The following is a 20,488-nucleotide window of genomic DNA, read 5'->3' as shown; positions in this document are numbered from 1 at the left end:
AGAGCTCCCATAGTGACTGTGCAGCAGCCCATTCATTGGACTTCCCTGCTCTCTCTCAGCGGGCAGAGGATGACGAGGCCCTGAGTGACTCACATCACATCTATGTGTGCCAACCAAATGGCACCCTATCCCCTATGTGGTGCACTATTTTTTGATCGGAGCCCATAAGGGTGGTGGTCAAACATAGTGCGCTATAGAGGGAATAGGAGGCCATTTGGGACACATCCAGAATCAGGTGGAGAGGGGGGAGCTAGTTCTCTGAGAGGACGCTGAGAGTGTGTGGGACGTCATGGAAGGGGAGCCAGTACACTGTGGGGCTGGAAATAGACTGAATGCGTTGGCTGATTGAGGAATCAAGGACTCTCCATGGAACTATAGCGGGGGAGTGAGAGGGGGCAGAGACGGAGAGAGAGAGAGGGGAGAGGGAGGAGGCAGAGAGAGGAAGGGGGCAGAGAGGGAGGGGGTGCAGGGGGAGATTGAGAGAGAGGGAGAGGGGGGAGGCAGAGAGAGAGAGAGGGAGAGGGAGAGACAGAGAGAGAGAGAGAGGGAGAGGGAGAGGGAGAGGGGGAGACAGAGAGAGAGAACGGGAGGGGGAGGCAGAGGGAGGGAGGGAGGGGGGGTGCAGAGAGAGAGAGAGACAGTGAGGGAGGGGAGAGAGAGAGGGGGAGAGAGAGAGAGGGAGAGGGGGAGGCTGTCATTTGCCTTTTACTGAGGAGTTGCTTCTGTCTGGCCACTCTACCATAAAGGCCTGATTGGTGGAGTGCTGCAGAGATGGTTGTCCTTCTGGAAGGTTCTCCCATCTCCACAGAGGAACTCTGGAGCTCTGTCAGAGTGACCATCGGGTTCTTGCAAGGCCCCTCTCCCCCGATTGCTCAGTTTGGCCGGGCGGCCAGCTCTAGGAAGAGTGTTGGTGGTTCCAAACTTCTTCTATTTAAGAGGCCACTTGTGTTCTTGGGGACCTTCAATGCTGAACACATTTTTTGGTACCCTTCCCTAGATCTGTGCCTCGACACAATCCTGTCTCGGAGCTCTACGGACAATTCCTTCGACCTCATGGCTTGGTTTTTGCTCTGACATGCACTGTCAACTGTGGGACCTTATATAGACAGCTGTGTGCCTTTCCAAATCATGTCCAATCAATTGAATTTACCACAGGTGGACTCCAATCAAGTTGTAGAAACATCTCAAGGATGATCAAAGGAAACAGGATGCACCTGAGCTCATTTTCGAGTCTCATAGCAAAGGGTCTGAATACTTATGTAAATAAGGTATTTCAGTTTTTGCTTTTGTCATTATGGGGTATTGTGTGTAGATTACTGAGGATTTTTATTTATTTAATGAATTTTAGAATAAGGCTGTAACGTAACAAAATGTGGAAAAAGTCAAAGGGGGTCTGAATACTTTCCGAAGGCACTAATAAGGCTGCGCTGGCTAAATCAATGCTGTAACCATCTGTGTTACTGCTAAGACCAGTTTTTGGTCAGTCTTAAATATCCCTCGTTGAAATTGGTTACAGCGTTGTTTTTAAGGACACACCTCTAATATGTTCACCCCTCCCACCTCATTAAGCGAGATGATGTTAGACAATTAAATTAGATAAACTTTTTGCATGACAAAATTGCAAACTGACGTGCTTTTGACACGAAAATAGAACCCTACGTGTGTGTGTGTCTGTGTGTGTGTGTGTGTGTGTGTGTGTGTGTGTGTGTGTGTGTATGCTGTCCATCAGTGATTCCCAACCTAATTTACTGAGATTGAGCATTTTGGACTAAAACAAAGGATATGTTGTTGCCCTACGAGTTGTGCAAAGTTGGTAGAATCTTTTTGAAAATGATTGACAGCTGCCAAAGTTGCTTCCACCAAGTGTTAACTCTGGGGTGTAAAGACATACGCTATCAAGACGTCTTAGGCTGTGTAGATCTGTAGGAAAATATATCAAATGTAGTCCCTTTTTAGATTACCGTACATTTTAAGGCAGGAAAACGTGAAGACTGTGCACGGGTGGTGTAGACTTTCACTAGGCACTGATTGTATGCCTGTGTGTGTGTGTTTTTAACATATCTAGGCGTTGGTGTTTTAACATATCTAGGTGTGTGTGTTTAAACATATCTAGGTGTGTGTGTGTTTTTAAACATATCTAGGCGTGTGTGTTTTTAAACATATCTAGGCGTGTGTGTTTTTAAACATATCTAGGCGTGTGTGTTTTAACATATCTAGGTGTGTGTGTTTAAACATATCTAGGCGTGTGTGTGTTTAAACATATCTAGGTGTGTGTGTTTAAACATATCTAGGTGTGTGTGTTTAAACATATCTAGGTGTGTGTGTTTAAACATATCTAGGTGTGTGTGTAGTTTAAACTTATCTACCTGTCTGTGTTTCAGGCCCATCTGTGGCACCAGGGTAACGAGCACTTCGGCAGGTCGTGGAGCCCAGGTGACGTGGTGGGCTGTATGGTCGATCTGAACAGAACACACCATGATGTTCACCCACAATGGAGAGGTGCTCCTGGACGACTCAGGGTCCGAACTGGCCTTCAAAGACTTTGAGGTTTGGGAAGGTCAGTGTGAACTGCTACTCAAATTGACTATCCTACCTACCCCTGTGGTCCATGTCTGCCCTATATGTAACCTCACTACCCCACCCTATGGGTTAGAGGAGCGGAGAGGTTTTGCCTCGAGAGCTTTCGTGTCACTTTGCTGATGAAGTCTAAAACCAAACGGAATTAAACCAAAGCGGTTGGCGGTTCGGCGAACGTGGCGGTTGGCGAATGTACAGTCACTGGACAACAAACTGGATGATCTCCGTTGGAGACTATCCTATCGTAGAACTGTAATATTCTACGTTTCTCTGAGTCGTGGCTGAACAAGGACATGGATGTGTATACATCTCGCCGCCTTTTCTATGCATCGTCACGACGGTTCGTGGCCTCGGGTAAGGTAGGGGGAAGGTGTATCTAATACCAGAAGATAAGCTATAGACCCTACTATTTACCAAGAGAGTTTTCATCTACACTGAGTATACAAAAACGTTATGAACACCTGCTCTTTCCATGCCATAGACTGACCAGGTGAATCCAGGTGAAACGCTATGATCCCTTATTGATGTCACTTGTTAAATCCACTTCAATCAGTGTAGATGAAGGGGAGGAGTCAGGTTAAAGAAGGGTTTTTTAACCCTTGAGACAATTGAGACATGGGTTGTGTATGTGTGCCATTCAGAGGGTGAATGGGTAAGACTAAATATTGAAGTGCCTTTGTACAGGGTATTGAACAGGGTATGGTAGTAGGAGCCAGGCACACCGGTTTGAGTCAAGAACTGCAACGCTGCTGGGTTTTTCATGCTCAACAGTGTCCTGTGTGTGTATCAAGAATGGTCCACCACCCAAAGGACATCCAGCTAACTTGACACAACTGTGGGAAGCATTGGAGTCAACATGGGCCAGCATCCCTGTGGAACGCTTTTGACACCTTGTAGAGTCCATGCCCTGACGAATTGATGCTGTTCTGAGGGTAAAGGCGGGGGGTGTGGGGGGGGTCCTAATGTTTGGTATACTCAGTGTATATTTTTCGTGGCCTGTCTATTTACCACCACAAACCGAAGCTGGCACGAAGACCACACTCAACGAGTTGTATAAGGCCATAAGAAAACAAGAATATGCAAACCCAGAGGCGGCGCTTCTCGTGGCCTGTGATTTTAATACAGGGAAACGGAAATCCGTTTTAACTCATTTTTACCAGCATGTCACCTGTGCAACTAGAGCCAACATATTTCTAGATCTCCTGGATACAAGGCTCTCCCTCAGTTTGGCAAATCTGACCACAACTCTATCCTCCTGATTCCTGCTTACAAGCAAAAACTAAAGCAGGAAGCACCAGTGACTCGCTCAATACGAAGTGGTCAGATGACGCAGATGCTAAGCTACAGGACTGTTTTGCTAGCACAGACTGGAACATGTTCCAGGATTCATCCGATGGCATTGAGGAGTACACCACATCAGTCACCGGCTTCATTAATAAGTGCATTGACAATGTCGTCCCCCACAGTGACCGTGCGTACATATCCCAACCAAAAGCCATGGATTATAGGCAACATCCGCACTGAGCTAAAGGCTAGAGCTGCCGCTTTCAAGGAGCGGGACTCTAACCTGGACGCTTATAAGAAATCCCGCTACGACCTCCGACGAACCATCAAACAGGCAAAGCGTCAATACAGGACTAAGATTGAATCGTACTACACCGGCTCTGACGCTCGTCGGATGTGGCAGGGCTTGCAAAATATCACGGATTACAAAGGGAATCACAGCCGCGAGCTGCCCAGTGACACAAGCCTACCAGACGAGCTAAATTCCTTCTATGCTCGCTTCGATGCAAGCAACACTGAACCATACATTAGATGACCAGCTGTTCCAGGTGAATGTGTAATTTCGCTCTCCGTAGCTGATGTAAGACTTTTAAACAGGTTAACACTCCACAAGATGGATTACCAGGATGCGTACTCAGAGCATGCGCTGACCAGATGGCAAGTGTCTTCACTGACATTTTCAACCTCTCCCTCAACCTGTCTGTAATACCTAAATGTTTCAAGCAGACCACTATAGTCTCTGTGCCCAAGAATGCAAAAGGTAACCTGTCTAAATGAGTATCGCCCCGTAGCACTCACATCTGTAGCCATGAAATTCTTTGAAAGGCTGGTCACGGCTCACATCAACACCATCATCCCAGACACCCTAGGCTCACTCGAATTCGCATACCGCCCCAAGAGATCCACAGATGACACAATCTCTAATGGGGGGGTCAAGCACGTCGAGAGTTTCAGGTTCCTTGGTGTCAACATCACTAAGGAATTAACATGGTCCACACACACCAACACAGTGATGAAGAATTTCAACCCTCAGAAAAGATTTGTCATGGGCCTTCTGATCCTCAAAAAAGTTATACAGCTGCACCATTGAGAGAATATTGACTGGCTGCATCACCGCTTGGCATGGCAACTGCTTGGCATCTGACCACAAGGCGCTACAGAGGGTAGTGCGTACGGCCCAGTACATCAAGGACCTCTATACCAGCAGGTTATGAGTGTCCAGGGAGAGTAGAGGTGTGGTATTCTCCCATACAGCAGGTTATGAGTGTCCAGGGAGAGTAGAGGTGTGGTATTCTCCCATACAGCAGGTTATGAGTGTCCAGGAGAGTAGAGGTGTGGTATTCTCCCCTACAGCAGGTTATGAGTGTCCAGGGAGAGTAGAGGAGGCAGTGAATGAGGCTCCACCTGTCTTAATGACAGCAGGTCAGCAGTAAGCAGAAATGGAAGAGGCAAGTGGAAGGGGGAAAAGTGGGTAACTTGTCTGTCGGCCCTGCATTAAAGACCAAACTTGGTTAAAGACAATTTTAATAAATAAAAAAAAGTATACCAGTGTGATGGACATTTTTATGGTTGTACTTTTCTAATAACCAATTTCTGTGTTCATGTAAGTGCCTGGGAGAAATCCTCACTATCAGTATCTGTCATTTGGCAGTACGCCCAGAACCGTCTTTTGAGAAAGATATCTCAGTTTCAAGGTCTCAGCTTGAAGAGAATAATCCTTGTGAGGAATTGGTCTGTCACATGCATGAACTAATATTGGTCGGTCACATTAATTAATTAATTATGAATAATGAATAAGCTAAATCATGCAAATATAACTTTCTGTGTAAGTATATAAGCTCCTGATCGACATGTGTGCTTGGTGCATTGAGTTGGTTGGAACCTCTCCAGCGCGCTGATAATAAACAATGATTCATTTAAGATTGACTTCGAGTGTCCCTGTGTCGAATTTCCACGACACCAGTTTCATTTAAGGACCAAAAAATGTACAGCTGTGCCATATAGATTGAAAAAAAGTCAGGAAGAGATTTTTGATGTACCGATTCCATGGCACTTGGTTTATGAACTGATACGCAAAACGACGCCGGATTCCAAACGTATCATTTTTAAAATTTACATTATTATACAAAGTTCTTTCAACCAATATAATGTTATTGGTATGGGGATACAACCTTCCCAGCTCTGCGGATTTTGCTGCGAAGAGACAGAGTCATTAGATATTTTTTTTGGGGGGGTTGGTACTGTCCATATGTAGCTTGTTTTTGGTCACAGGTCCAGGAATGGCTGAAGAATTGCACTATTTACCTGGAGCTAACCCTGTAGATAGCACTACTGGGTGATTTGAAAAGTCATAGTCAATCGATCAATTAATATAATAATACTTTTAGAAAAAATGTTTATCTTTAATTCACAATCTGTAGAAACAATGAGAATAGAAAGGTTCAGAACTTTTGTGAAACATCACAGCACAGTTAAAAAAATATATGGCAAATAGAAATCCAATATGGATGGTGTTAAGAGATAGATGGGAGGGGTTGAATGGAGCTGAAGGATGGGACCATCAACAACAAGATAACTAATGTAATATATATATATATATATATATATATATATATATATATATATATATATATATATATATATTTTTTTTATATATATATAATATACCGTGTCCGTAAAATGTGCATACAGTGCATTCAGAAAGGATTCAGACCCCTTGACTTTTTACGTTTCAGCCTTATTCTAAAATGGATTAAATTAAATGTTTTCCTCATCAATCTACACACAATACCCCATAATGACAAAGCAAAAACAGTTGTTGTTTTTGTTTGCAAATCTATAAAAAATTAACATCAGAAATACCTTATTAACGTAAGTATTCAGACCATTTGCTATGAGACTAGAAATTGAGCTCAGATGCATCCTGTTTCCATTGATCATCCTTGAGATGTTTCTACAACTTGATTGGAGTCCAACTGTGGTAAATTAAATTGATTGGAAATGATTTGGAAAGGCACACAGCTGTCTATATAAGGTCTCACAGTTGACAGTGCATGTCATAGCAAAAACCAAGCCATGAGGTCGAAGGAATTTTCCGTAGATCTCAGAGACTGGATTGTGTCGAGGCACAGATCTGGGGAAGGGTACCAAAACATTTCTGCAGCATTGAAGATCCCCAAGAACACAGTGGCCTCCATCATTTTAAATGGAAGAAGTTTGGAACCACCAAGAATCTTCCTAGAGCTGGCCGCCCGGCCAAACTGAGCAATCGGGGAGAAGGGCCTTGGTCAGGAGGTGACCAAGAACCCAATGGTCACTCTGAGAGCTCTAGAGTTCCTCTGTGGAGATGGGGAACTTTCCAGAAGGACAACCATCTCTGCAGCACTCCACCAATCAGGCCTTTATGGTAGAGTGGCCAGACAGAAGCCCCTCCTCAGTAAAAGGCACATGACAGCCCACTTGGAGTTTGCCAAAAGGCACCTAAAGACTCTCAGACCATGAGAAACAAGATTTTCTGGTCTGATGAAACCAAGATTGAACTCTGGAGGAAACCTGGCACCATCTCTACGGTGAAGCATGGTGGTGGCAGCATCACGCTGTGGGGATGTTTTTCAGCGGCAGGGACTGGGAGACTAGTCAGGATTGAGGCAAAGATGAACGGAGCAAAGTACAGAGAGATCCTTGATGAAAACCTGCTCCAGAGCGCTCAGGTCCTCAGACTGGGGCGAAGGTTCACCTTCCAACAGGACAACGACCCTAAGCACACAGCAAAGACAACTCCAGGAGTGGCCGGGACAAGTCTCTGAATGTCCTTGAGTGGCCCAGCCAGAGCCTGGACTTGAACCCGATCGAACATCTCTTGAGAGACCTGAAAATAGCTGTGCAGCAACGCTCCCCATCCAACCTGACAGAGCTTGAGGATCTGCAGAGAATAATGGGAGAAACTCTCCAAATAAAAGGTGTGCCAAGCTTGTAGCATCATACCCAAGAAGACTCAAGGCTGTAATCGCTGCCAAAGGTGCTTCAACAAAGTACTGAGTAAAGGGGTCTGAATACTTACGTAAATGAGATATTTCACTTATTATTTTTATTAGCAAACATTTCTGTAAACCTGTTTTTGCTTAGTCATTATTGGGTATTGTGTAGAATGATGAGGGGGGAAAAACCTACTGGTTAGAATATGATAAGAACACATTGATGTTAGTGTTACCTACTGGTTAGAATGAGATAAGAACACATTGGGCGGCAGGTAGCTTAGTGGTTAAGAGCGTTGTGCCAGTAACCGAAAGGTTGCTGGTTCTAATCCCCGAGCCGACTAGGTGAAAAATCAGTTGATGTGCCCTTAAGCAAGGCACTTAACCCTAATTGCTCATGTAAGTCGCTCTGGATAAGAGCGTCTGCTAAATGACTAAAATGTAAAATGTAAATGTAATGTTAGTGTTACCTACTGGTTAGAATGAGATAAGAACACATTGATGTTAGTGTTACCTACTGGTTAGAATGAGATAAGAACACATTGATGTTAGTGTTACCTACTGGTTAGAATGAGATAAGAACACATTGATGTTAGTGTTACCTACTGGTTAGAATGAGATAAGAACACATTGATGTTAGTGTTACCTACTGGTTAGAATGAGATAAGAACACATTGATGTTAGTGTTACCTACTGGTTAGAATGAGATAAGAACACATTGATGTTAGTGTTACCTACTGGTTAGAATGAGATAAGAACACATTGATGTTAGTGTTACCTACTGGTTAGAATGAGATAAGAACACATTGATGTTAGTGTTACCTACTGGTTAGAATGAGATAAGAACACTTTGATGTTAGTGTTACCTACTGGTTAGAATGAGATAAGAACACATTGATGTTAGTGTTACCTACTGGTTAGAATGAGATAAGAACACATTGATGTTAGTGTTACCTACTGGTTAGAATGAGATAAGAACACATTGATGTTAGTGTTACCTACTGGTTAGAATGAGATAAGAACACATTGATGTTAGTGTTACCTACTGGTTAGAATGAGATAAGAACACATTGATGTTAGTGTTACCTACTGGTTAGAATGAGATAAGAACACATTGATGTTAGTGTTACCTACTGGTTAGAATGAGATAAGAACACATTGATGTTAGTGTTACCTACTGGTTAGAATGAGATAAGAACACATTGATGTTAGTGTTACCTACTGGTTAGGAATGAGATAAGAACACATTGATGTTAGTGTTACCTACTGGTTAGAATGAGATAAGAACACTTTGATGTTAGTGTTACCTACTGGTTAGAATGAGATAAGAACACATTGATGTTAGTGTTACCTACTGGTTAGAATGAGATAAGAACACATTGATGTTAGTGTTACCTACTGGTTAGAATGAGATAAGAACACATTGATGTTAGTGTTACCTACTGGTTAGAATGAGATAAGAACACATTGATGTTAGTGTTACCTACTGGTTAGAATGAGATAAGAACACATTGATGTTAGTGTTACCTACTGGTTAGAATGAGATAAGAACACATTGATGTTAGTGTTACCTACTGGTTAGAATGAGATAAGAACACTTTGATGTTAGTGTTACCTACTGGTTAGAATGAGATAAGAACACTTTGATGTTAGTGTTACCTACTGGTTAGAATGAGATAAGAACACATTGATGTTAGTGTTACCTACTGGTTAGAATGAGATAAGAACACGTTGATGTTAGTGTTACCTACTGGTTAGAATGAGATAAGAACACGTTGATGTTAGTGTTACCTACTGGTTAGAATGAGATAAGAACACGTTGATGTTAGTGTTACCTACTGGTTAGAATGAGATAAGAACACGTTGATGTTAGTGTTACCTACTGGTTAGAATGAGATAAGAACACGTTGATGTTAGTGTTACCTACTGGTTAGAATGAGATAAGAACACGTTGATGTTAGTGTTACCTACTGGTTAGAATGAGATAAGAACACATTGATGTTAGTGTTACCTACTGGTTAGAATGAGATAAGAACACTTTGATGTTAGTGTTACCTACTGGTTAGAATGAGATAAGAACACGTTGATGTTAGTGTTACATACTGGTTAGAATGAGATAAGAACACGTTGATGTTAGTGTTACCTACTGGTTAGAATGAGATAAGAACACATTGATGTTAGTGTTACCTACTGGTTAGAATGAGATAAGAACACTTTGATGTTAGTGTTACCTACTGGTTAGAATGAGATAAGAACACATTGATGTTAGTGTTACCTACTGGTTAGAATGAGATAAGAACACATTGATGTTAGTGTTACCTACTGGTTAGAATGAGATAAGAACACATTGATGTTAGTGTTACCTACTGGTTAGAATGAGATAAGAACACATTGATGTTAGTGTTACCTACTGGTTAGAATGAGATAAGAACACATTGATGTTAGTGTTACCTACTGGTTAGAATGAGATAAGAACACGTTGATGTTAGTGTTACCTACTGGTTAGAATGAGATAAGAACACGTTGATGTTAGTGTTACCTACTCGGTTAGAATGAGATAAGAACACGTTGATGTTAGTGTTACCTACTGGTTAGAATGAGATAAGAACACGTTGATGTTAGTGTTACCTACTGGTTAGAATGAGATAAGAACACGTTGATGTTAGTGTTACCTACTGGTTAGAATGAGATAAGAACACGTTGATGTTAGTGTTACCTACTGGTTAGAATGAGATAAGAACACTTTGATGTTAGTGTTACCTACTGGTTAGAATGAGATAAGAACACGTTGATGTTAGTGTTACCTACTGGTTAGAATGAGATAAGAACACATTGATGTTAGTGTTACCTACTGGTTAGAATGAGATAAGAACACATTGATGTTAGTGTTACCTACTGGTTAGAATGAGATAAGAACACGTTGATGTTAGTGTTACCTACTGGTTAGAATGAGATAAGAACACGTTGATGTTAGTGTTACCTACTGGTTAGAATGAGATAAGAACACGTTGATGTTAGTGTTACCTACTGGTTAGAATGAGATAAGAACACATTGATGTTAGTGTTACCTACTGGTTAGAATGAGATAAGAACACGTTGATGTTAGTGTTACCTACTGGTTAGAATGAGATAAGAACACATTGATGTTAGTGTTACCTACTGGTTAGAATGAGATAAGAACACGTTGATGTTAGTGTTACCTACTGGTTAGAATGAGATAAGAACACATTGATGTTAGTGTTACCTACTGGTTAGAATGAGATAAGAACACATTGATGTTAGTGTTACCTACTGGTTAGAATGAGATAAGAACACTTTGATGTTAGTGTTACCTACTGGTTAGAATGGAGATAAGAACACGTATTGATGTTATCCTACTGGTTAGAATGAGATAAGAACACGTTGTTAGTGTTACCTACTGGTTAGAATGAGATAAGAACACGTTGATGTTAGTGTTACCTACTGGTTAGAATGAGATAAGAACACATTGATGTTAGTGTTACCTACTGGTTAGAATGAGATAAGAACACTTTGATGTTAGTGTTACCTACTGGTTAGAATGAGATAAGAACACGTTGATGTTAGTGTTACCTACTGGTTAGAATGAGATAAGAACACTTTGATGTTAGTGTTACCTACTGGTTAGAATGAGATAAGAACACGTTGTTAGTGTTACCTACTGGTTAGAATGAGATAAGAACACGTTGATGTTAGTGTTACCTACTGGTTAGAATGAGATAAGAACACATTGATGTTAGTGTTACCTACTGGTTAGAATGAGATAAGAACACATTGATGTTAGTGTTACCTACTGGTTAGAATGAGATAAGAACACATTGATGTTAGTGTTACCTACTGGTTAGAATGAGATAAGAACACATTGATGTTAGTGTTACCTACTGGTTAGAATGAGATAAGAACACATTGATGTTAGTGTTACCTACTGGTTAGAATGAGATAAGAACACATTGATGTTAGTGTTACCTACTGGTTAGAATGAGATAAGAACACATTGATGTTAGTGTTACCTACTGGTTAGAATGAGATAAGAACACATTGATGTTAGTGTTACCTACTGGTTAGAATGAGATAAGAACACATTGATGTTAGTGTTACCTACTGGTTAGAATGAGATAAGAACACATTGATGTTAGTGTTACCTACTGGTTAGAATGAGATAAGAACACATTCCAAGTGATGGTCACTGTAGCAGTAAGTAGGACCTGTAGACCAGTGGAGGCTGCTGAGGGGAGGACGGCTCATAATAACGGCTGGAACGGAGCAAATGGAATGGCATCAAACACCTGGAAACCATGGAAACCATGTGTTTGATGCATTTGATACCATTCCACTGATTCCGCTCCAGTCATTAACACAAGCCTGTCCTCCCCAATTAGGGTGGCTAGGCTCCTGCCCTATGGGCCGTTCTGGCTCCTGCCCTATGGGCCGTTCTGGCTCCTGCCCTATGGGCCGTTCTGGCTCCTGCCCTATTGGCCGTTCTGGCTCCTGCCCTATGGGCCGTTCTGGCTCCTGCCCTATGGGCCGTTCTGGCTCCTGCCCTATGGGCCGTTCTGGCTCCTGCCCTATGGGCCGTTCTGGCTCCTGCCCTATGGGCCGTTCTGGCTCCTGCCCTATGGGCCGTTCTGGCTAACATAACAATGCCCATTCTCTGCCCTCTCTGTAGGTTTCATCCCAGTGTGCAGCCTGGGTGTGTGCCAGGTCGGCAGGATGAACTTTGGTAAAGACGTGAGCACGCTGAAGTACTTCACTATCTGTGGCCTGCAGGAGGGCTACGAACCCTTCGCTGTCAACATGAACAGAGACCTCACCATGTGGCTCAGCAAGAGGCTGTCTCAGTTCATCCCTGTACCTCCACAGCATGAACACATTGAGGTGAGAGTCCAAGTCCACAGCCAGTTTAGCCCCGTTGCCTTAACATTAGGTTGCCAGGACTGTCCTTGAGCTTGTCCCTGCTCCCCCTGGTGTAATGGCGTATTGGAGTTTGATAAGTGAACCTCTATTTATATTTATAAGCCTCCTTTTATATGTGTTGTTGAGCATATTTGTTCTTCAAGATGTTTGAAAACAACCGATGTTGGTAACCTACACCGAGGATACCAATCATTAGGAACACCTTCCTAATATTGAGTTGCACCCCCCCTTTTGCCCACAGAACAGCCTCAATTCGTCGGGGGCATGGACTCTACAAGGGGGGTCGAAAGCGTTCCACAGGGATGCTGGCCCATCTTGACTCCAATGCTTCCCACAGTTGTGTCAAGTTGGCTGGATGTCCTTTGGGTGGTGGACCATTCTTGATACACACGGGAAACTGTTGAGCGTGAAAAACCCAGCAGCGTTGCAGTTCTTGACACAAACCGGTGCTATGTTGGTAACCTATAATAATAATAATAATAATAATAATAATTAATAATAATATGATCCAAGGATTTGTCTAGCGCTATACTCATACCCATAGACCTATGTTGACCTGCTATGGTATGGCTATTCAACCAAATGGCTGCCTCATAATGCCCTGTTCCCTTGTCGTCTGGTCTTTCTAAAAGGTCACGAGGACGGACGGCACCGTGGACACTTTTCCGTGTCTCAAGGTCACCCAGAGGTCGTTCGGCTCCCAGAACAGTAACCCAGACATCACCTTCTATCGCCTCAGCATGCCTATAGAGTGTAACGAGGTCCTGGCCAAGTCACCTGGCGGGACGCTGCAAGCTGGTGGGGGGCTTCTCCTTCTCCTCTAAGAAAGACCTGGACGACTTTGAGACCGTGTCCGACTTCGAGGTGCTCTTTCCTTCTCCTCTCTCTTCTCCTTCTCCTTCTCCTCTCTCTTCTCCTTCTCCTTCTCCTTCTCCTTCTCCTTCTCCTTCTCCTTCTCCTTCCTTCTTCTCCTTCTCCTTCCTCCTTCTCCTTCCTTCTTCTCCTTCTTCTCCTTCTCCTCTCTCCTTCTCCTTCTCCCTCACTCCTTCCTTTTCCTTCTCCTTCTCCTTCTCTCTCTCCTTCTCCTTCTCCTTCCTTCTTCTCCTTCTCCTTCTCCTCTCTCCTTCTCCTTCCTTCTCCTTCTCTCTCCTTCTCCTTCTCTCTCCTTCTCCTTCTCCTTCTCCTTCTCCTTCTCCTCTTTCCTTCCTTCTCCTTCCCCTTTCCTTCTCCTTCTCCTTCTCCTCCTCCTTCTCCCTCTCCTTCTCCTTCTCCTCTCTCCTTCTCCTTCTCCTCTTTTTTCCTTCCTCCTCCTTCCTTCCTTCCTTCTCCTTCCTTCTCTCCTTCCTCCTTCTCCTTCTCCTTCTCTTCCTTCTCCTTCTCCTTCTCCTTCTCCTTCTCCTTCTCCTTCTCCTTCTCCTCCTCCTTCTCCTTCTCCTCTTCCTTCCCCTTTCCTTCTCCTTCTCCTTCTCCTTCTTCCTCCTTCTCCTTCTCCTTCTCCTTCTCCTCTCTCTTCCTTCTCCTTCCTTCTTCTCCCTTCCTTCTTCTCCTTCTCCTTCTCCTTCCTTCTCCCTTCCTTCTTCTCCTTCCTTCCTTCTCCTTCTTCTTCTCCTTCTCTTTCCTTCCTTCTCCTTCTTCTCTTTCTCCTTCTCCTTCTCCTTCTCCTTCCTCCTTCTCCTTCTCCTTCTCCTTCTCCTTCTTCCTCTCCTTCTCCTTCTCCTTCCTTCTTCTCCTCTCTCCTTCTTTCTCCTTCTCCTTCTCCTTCTTCTCCTTCTCTCCAATAGGCAGAGGGTAGCATAATTTTCTGATTCTCTGTAATAATGGTATGGGAATAATTATGCATTTTATTTTGTAAAGTGGTTTCTTGCATAAAACACCACAACATTTTCAGTCACCTCCTTGTCTGAAGGACAAGTGGATAAACAGGTTAATTAATGTCAAGCCCTGCATGTTTTTATCAAAAGTCTCATGGAATATAGGCCTACGTTGAACACCACACATTGGCTGCTACTGTAGGCTGAATGACAGAACAGCTGTTTCCATGTTAAAAATGTTATGGGATGCATTTTCTCCATTGTTGTTGATGGTAGGCCTACATTGTGACCTGAAGCTGGACTCGCCTTCATTGACTGTTTTAACAGTGTTCACAGTAAGCGCGGCGGGAAGTTCAAGTTTGCTCTCAGCAGACCTGACATTTGCTCACTATCGAAAAATATTAGAGGGAACATTTCAAGCAATGTACCTTTTGTAGTTGTATTGTTTCTATGTTACAGTTTGTTCCTCTCCTCCTCAGGTGTTGACGAAGTCCGCCCACAGCACCCTGGGCTCCAGCCTGGACCAGGAGAAGGACCAGTTCAACAACCAGAAAGACTACAACCAGGACAAACCCTCCAAGTTAAAGCAGAGGTTTGTAGATTATAGTTAGGACCAGGGGTTTCCCCTGACCAGGGAAAACTCTGGGTCCTAGTTATAGTCTACCACCTCCCTGCCCCTTTCCTTGGTCTCTATGTAATACAGCTATATGTAAACAACGCAGTAGGAGAGGAGTCTAATGCCGGGCCTCAATACCACTTCTATAGTTCTACAACATGTCTCAGCTATATTAACACCACATATAAACAATATATGCACAGTGTTGAATTTACTAAGCCCAGATAGTCTGCATTAGGCTCCATCTCTTGCTGTCGGCAGATTTGGGGTCAATTCCATTTCAATTCCAGTAAATTCAGGAAGTACAATTTAATCCATTCCTTTTCTTCCTTTTCATTAGGATTTTTTTTTTATGGGTTTGGCTGTCAGTATGTTTTGATGTCCCAGTGCCATTCCTCTCTCTCTCTCTCTCTCTCTCTCTCTCTCTCTCTCTCTCTCTCTCTCTCTCTCTCTCTCTCTCTCTGTCTCTCTCTCTCTCTCTCTCTCTCTCTCTCTCTCTCTCTCTCTCTCTCTCTCTCTCTCTCTCTCTCTCTCTCTCTCTGCTCTCTCCCTCTCTCTCTCTCTCTCTCTCTCTCTCCCTCTCTCTCTCTCTCTCTCTCTCTCTCTCTCTCTCTCTCCCTCTCCCTCTCCCTCTCCCTCTCCCTCTCTCTCTCTCTCTCTCTCTCTCTCTCTCTCTCCCTCTCTCCTCTCTCCTCTCTCCCTCTCTCCTCTCTCCCTCTCCCTCTCCCTCTCTCTCTCTCTCTCTCTCTCTCTCTCTCTCTCTCTCTGCTCTCTCTCTCTCTCTCCCTCTCCCTCTCCCTCTCCCTCTCCCTCTCCCTCTCTCTCTCTCTCTCTCTCTCTCTCTCTCTCTCTCTCTCTCTCTCTTCCTCTCTCTCTCTCTCTCTGTCTCTCTCTGTTTCTCTGTGTGTCAGGTTCATGTTGTTTTCAGGGTTGTAGTTATGTCTCTCTCTGTGTGTGTAGATTCATGTTGAAGAGGACCAAGCCAGAGTTGACCAGCAGTACCTCTTCAGCCCGTGTATCAGAGGAGGTGTTATCTGACAGGGATGACTATGACTTCTTCATGCAGACCTCCACTGTAAGAACATGTTGGATTTTCTCTGTTGCCGTTTGACACTAGATAAAGTATGTACCCATCACCGGTATGATATCTTCCCATACTATAACTGTGGTCCTCTGTAGTTCAATTGGTAGAGCATGGCGCTTGTAACGCCAGGGTAGTGGGTTCGATCCCCGGGACCACCCATACGTAAAAATTTATGCGCATATGACTGTAAGTCGCTTTGGATAAAAGTGTCTGCTAAATGGCATATTATTATTATTATTATTATTATTATTATTATTATTATTATTATTATTATTATTATTATAACACTGACCATTTAAATACAACCATGTTTTAGTGCATTGTGTAATAGTCAGTAAAAAGTATCATGTGATTCCAATGTATTGGCCAATTCCAATGTATTACACATTTAATACATGAAAACCAAGTGTCCTCCGTCTCCCCAGTCCTCCTCAGGGCTGTAACATGTCATTCCAATGTATTGGCCAATTCCAATGTATTACATTTAATACATGAAAACCAAGTGTCCTCCGTCTCCCCAGTCCTCCTCAGGGCTGTAACATGTCATTCCAATGTATTGGCCAATTCCAATGTATTACACATTTAATACATGAAAACACGTGTCCTCCGTCTCCCCAGTCCTCCTCAGGGCTGTAACATGTCATTCCAATGTATTGGCCAATTCCAATGTATTGCACATTTAATACATGAAAACACGTGTCCTCCGTCTCCCCAGTCCTCCTCAGGGCTGTATCATGTCATTCCAATGTATTGGCCAATTCCAATGTATTACACATTTAATACATGAAAACACGTGTCCTCCGTCTCCCCAGTCCTCCTCAGGGCTGTATCATGTCATTCCAATGTATTGGCCAATTCCAATGTATTACACATTTAATACATGAAAACACGTGTCCTCCGTCTCCCCAGTCCTCCTCAGGGCTGTATCATGTCATTCCAATGTATTGGCCAATTCCAATGTATTACACATTTAATACATGAAAACACGTGTCCTCCGTCTCCCCAGTCCTCCTCAGGGCTGTTCGGTGACCGTATTACCGCCACACCGGCGGTCACGAGTCATGAAGGCAGTCAAACTCCACATGACCTGTTTAGTCACGGTAACTAGGCTTCTCCAAGCTCTGATGCTGCTGCTGGTCATTAGTAGCCTACCAAACTTGCTAAATGCCTGGTAGTCAGCACTCTATTGTCCCTCTAATCACTCTGACATCAATGCAAATGTATTACAAAATCTAATCAAACACTTCATGAGAGCCCATGAGCTCATGTTGTGCAACATTTCTATAGGCTATGCAATTGAGGAGAAAACAGAGTGATGGCCTCTACTGAAAAGAGGAGGATCCCATCAGCTTTCTATAGGCTAGGCCTACTATATTTATTTCTCATAACATTAAGCTCATTGCTTCTCTTTACAACAGGAGTACAGCCTACCTGGCTCGCATGAAAATAAACCACGGGGAAAAGCGTCCTCCATTCGCTATTTAAGTGCATAGATGACATGTATTTTTTTCCCGCTGCCCCTGTTTTGATACAGGTGCATGATAACGGTCCATTCTAAATCAAAACAAATGTCACACATATATTCTCCTGAGTGGCGCAGTGGTCTAAGGCACTGCATCGCAGTGCTAACTGTGCCACTAGAGATCCTGGTTCGAATCCAGGCTCTGTCGCAGCCGGCCGTGACCGGGAGACTCATGGGCGGCGCACAATTGGCCCAGCGTCGTCCAGGGTAGGGAGGGAATGGCCGGCAGGGATGTAGCTCAGTTGATAGAGCATGGCATTTGCAATGCCAGGGTTGTGGGTTCGATTCCCACTGGGGGCCAGTATAAAAAAAAAAAAAAAATGTATTCACTAACTGTAAGTCGCTCTGGATAAGAGCGTCTGCTAAATGACTAAAATGTTAATGTAAATGTATATTATTTAGTATATCTAAAGACAAGATAAAAAGATGAAATCAAGTATAGTCTGATGGGTGAGAATATTAGCCTGTCACTTGTGAATGATATATTATCCCTTGTGAATGATGCCCTGCATAAGAAACAATGCCTTTTTTTTTGCGACTTGTTCGAAATCATAGTCGCACACCTCATGTAGCCTAGCCCATAGGCCTATATGTTTTAATAAGGTTTGGATCACAACTAAAGTGGCCAAATAACTTCTAATTAACTTATAATTTACAAGAGGTGTAGAGCCTAACTGGCATACACTACCGGTCAATAGGTTTAGAACACCTACTCATTCAAGGGTTTTTCTTAATTTTTTTACTATTTTCTACATTGTAGAATAAGACATCAAAACTATGAAATAACACATATGGAATCATGTACAGTCGTGGTCAAAAGTTTTGAGAATGACACAAATACTAATTTTCACAAAGTCTGCTGCCTCAGTTTTGATGATGGCAATTTGCATATACTCCAGAATGTCATGAAGAGTGATCAGATGAATTGCAATTAATTGCAAAGCTATTTTACCAAGAAGGAGAGTGATGGAGTGATGGAGTGCTGCATCAGATGACCTGGCCTCCACAATCCCCCGACCTCAACCAAACTGAGATGGTTTGGGATGAGTCGGACGGCAGAGTGAAGGAAAAGCAGCCAACAAGTGCTCAGCATATGTGGGAACTCCTTCAAGACTGTTGGAAAAGCATTCCAGTTGAAGCTGGTTGAGAGAATGCCAAGAGTGTGCAAAGCTGTCATCAAGGCAAAGGGTGGCTACTTTGAAGAATCTGAAATATAAATTATATTTTGATTTGTTTATCACTTTTTTGGTTACTACATGATTCCATATGTGTTATTTCATAGTTTTTGATGTCTTCACTATTATTCTACAATGTAGAAAATAGTACAAATAAAGAAAAACCCTTGAATGAGTAGGTGTTCTAAAACGTTTTACCCTTAGTGTATATAAGCAGCGTATGAGTTTCAAGTTTGTGGAGAAAAAAAATTCACCATAAAAATGCACCTTTATAATAAAAGCATTAAAAAGCATAATCGCATTTGCGGTCACTTTTGAGAATGGTGTTTTCCTGCTAATGGAACATTTGCGCGTATAGTCTACTGCCGTGTGCACATTGCTGCGCTTATAATGTGAAGAAATAATAGTTTATCAACATTTTAAGCGAAACGTTGTAATCTGTTGCGTAAAGAAAATTGAAATACTTCTGATCTGTTGCATCAACCACATTGCGTAAAAAATGTTTTTTGATGCTAGTGGTTGTATTAATTTGGGATCTATCGCATCCCACAACTGTCCCAGACTATGTTTGGAATATTTATTTATCTCACAGAATAGAACAGGTCGACTTTAGTACTATGGGGGATAGTAGATTGACATAGGCTAGTGCTTTTGCTGTTCGTTAGGCCGACTCATCTTGTTGGCTGACGAAAAGTAAATGTGGACAGTTCTTCCAATATCTTCAATATGCACCTCGTCCCCGATGTGTCTGTCTTCACTTGTAGCCTGTGAGAAAGACCCGATCACGTGATGGAGAGCCTTGTGAGTTAGAGGTGTTTCGGAGCGTGCAGCACTCAGGAGAACGCTACACACGGCCACTGGCCGCAAAAGGCATGGATTTTCTTAGGGTGCATTACGGCCACACAAAAGGGATGCTGCCGTGAAATTCGAGGCATTATCAAGTGCTTGTCAAATTGTGAATGCGTGACTGATGAAGTGTGTACAGCCTGCGCAAAAAACAAAGCAGAGCTCATGCCTTTCAAGGCGACTTTTTTCAAATCATCATTAGAGTCTCATCATGCAGCCTTACAATGTATTAAAAATCTAAACATATAGCCCAACGTTTGTAGAACAACTAAAGTTACATTAATAACTCTAAATTAAGTATATAGGAGGACCTGTTTCTTTGTTAACCGCTCAACACAGAACAGACACATGTGCGCACTCCCTCAAATCGTTTGGAGAAAATATTTATATTTTATTCAGCTTTGTTCAGTTGTATTTTTCATACTATAAAATAATATAAAATAATGCCACGGAATTATAAGTAAATCTCGTCTGCTAAATGAACTAGTGTATGTGTGGAAGCCAGGAGATGCTAAATGTGTTTATGTTAATTAACGGTCAATTACCGTGAGGCCGACAGTTATTTGCTTGACAATCACCACAGCCCCAGTACTACTACTACTGGCTGTATATAACCCTATATAACCCTATATAACCCTATATAACCCTATATAACCCTTTATAACCC

At 42.8% G+C, this 20,488-nt stretch overlaps 1 protein-coding gene across 1 annotated transcript in view; it reads left to right on the top strand.

Annotated features, from left to right (window-relative positions):
* The first annotated feature begins 2,475 nt into the window (after positions 1 to 2,475).
* Positions 2,476 to 20,488, top strand: part of LOC123491392 (ryanodine receptor 2-like) — a 21,090-nt gene continuing 3,077 nt past the window's right edge. The window contains exons 1-6 of the mRNA XM_045221982.1: positions 2,476 to 2,557; positions 12,520 to 12,728; positions 13,400 to 13,565; positions 15,038 to 15,170; positions 16,155 to 16,269; positions 17,285 to 17,303. Of these exons, the coding sequence (XP_045077917.1) occupies positions 2,476 to 2,557; positions 12,520 to 12,728; positions 13,400 to 13,565; positions 15,038 to 15,170; positions 16,155 to 16,269; positions 17,285 to 17,303 (724 nt within the window). The remainder of the gene's footprint in view (positions 2,558 to 12,519; positions 12,729 to 13,399; positions 13,566 to 15,037; positions 15,171 to 16,154; positions 16,270 to 17,284; positions 17,304 to 20,488) is intronic.

Source organism: Coregonus clupeaformis, chromosome 1 (genome assembly GCF_020615455.1).
Source record: "Coregonus clupeaformis isolate EN_2021a chromosome 1, ASM2061545v1, whole genome shotgun sequence".
Classification (NCBI taxonomy): domain Eukaryota; kingdom Metazoa; phylum Chordata; class Actinopteri; order Salmoniformes; family Salmonidae; genus Coregonus; species Coregonus clupeaformis.
The sequence above is the reverse complement of the archived record's forward strand: the minus strand, read 5'-3'. Positions and strand labels throughout refer to the sequence as shown.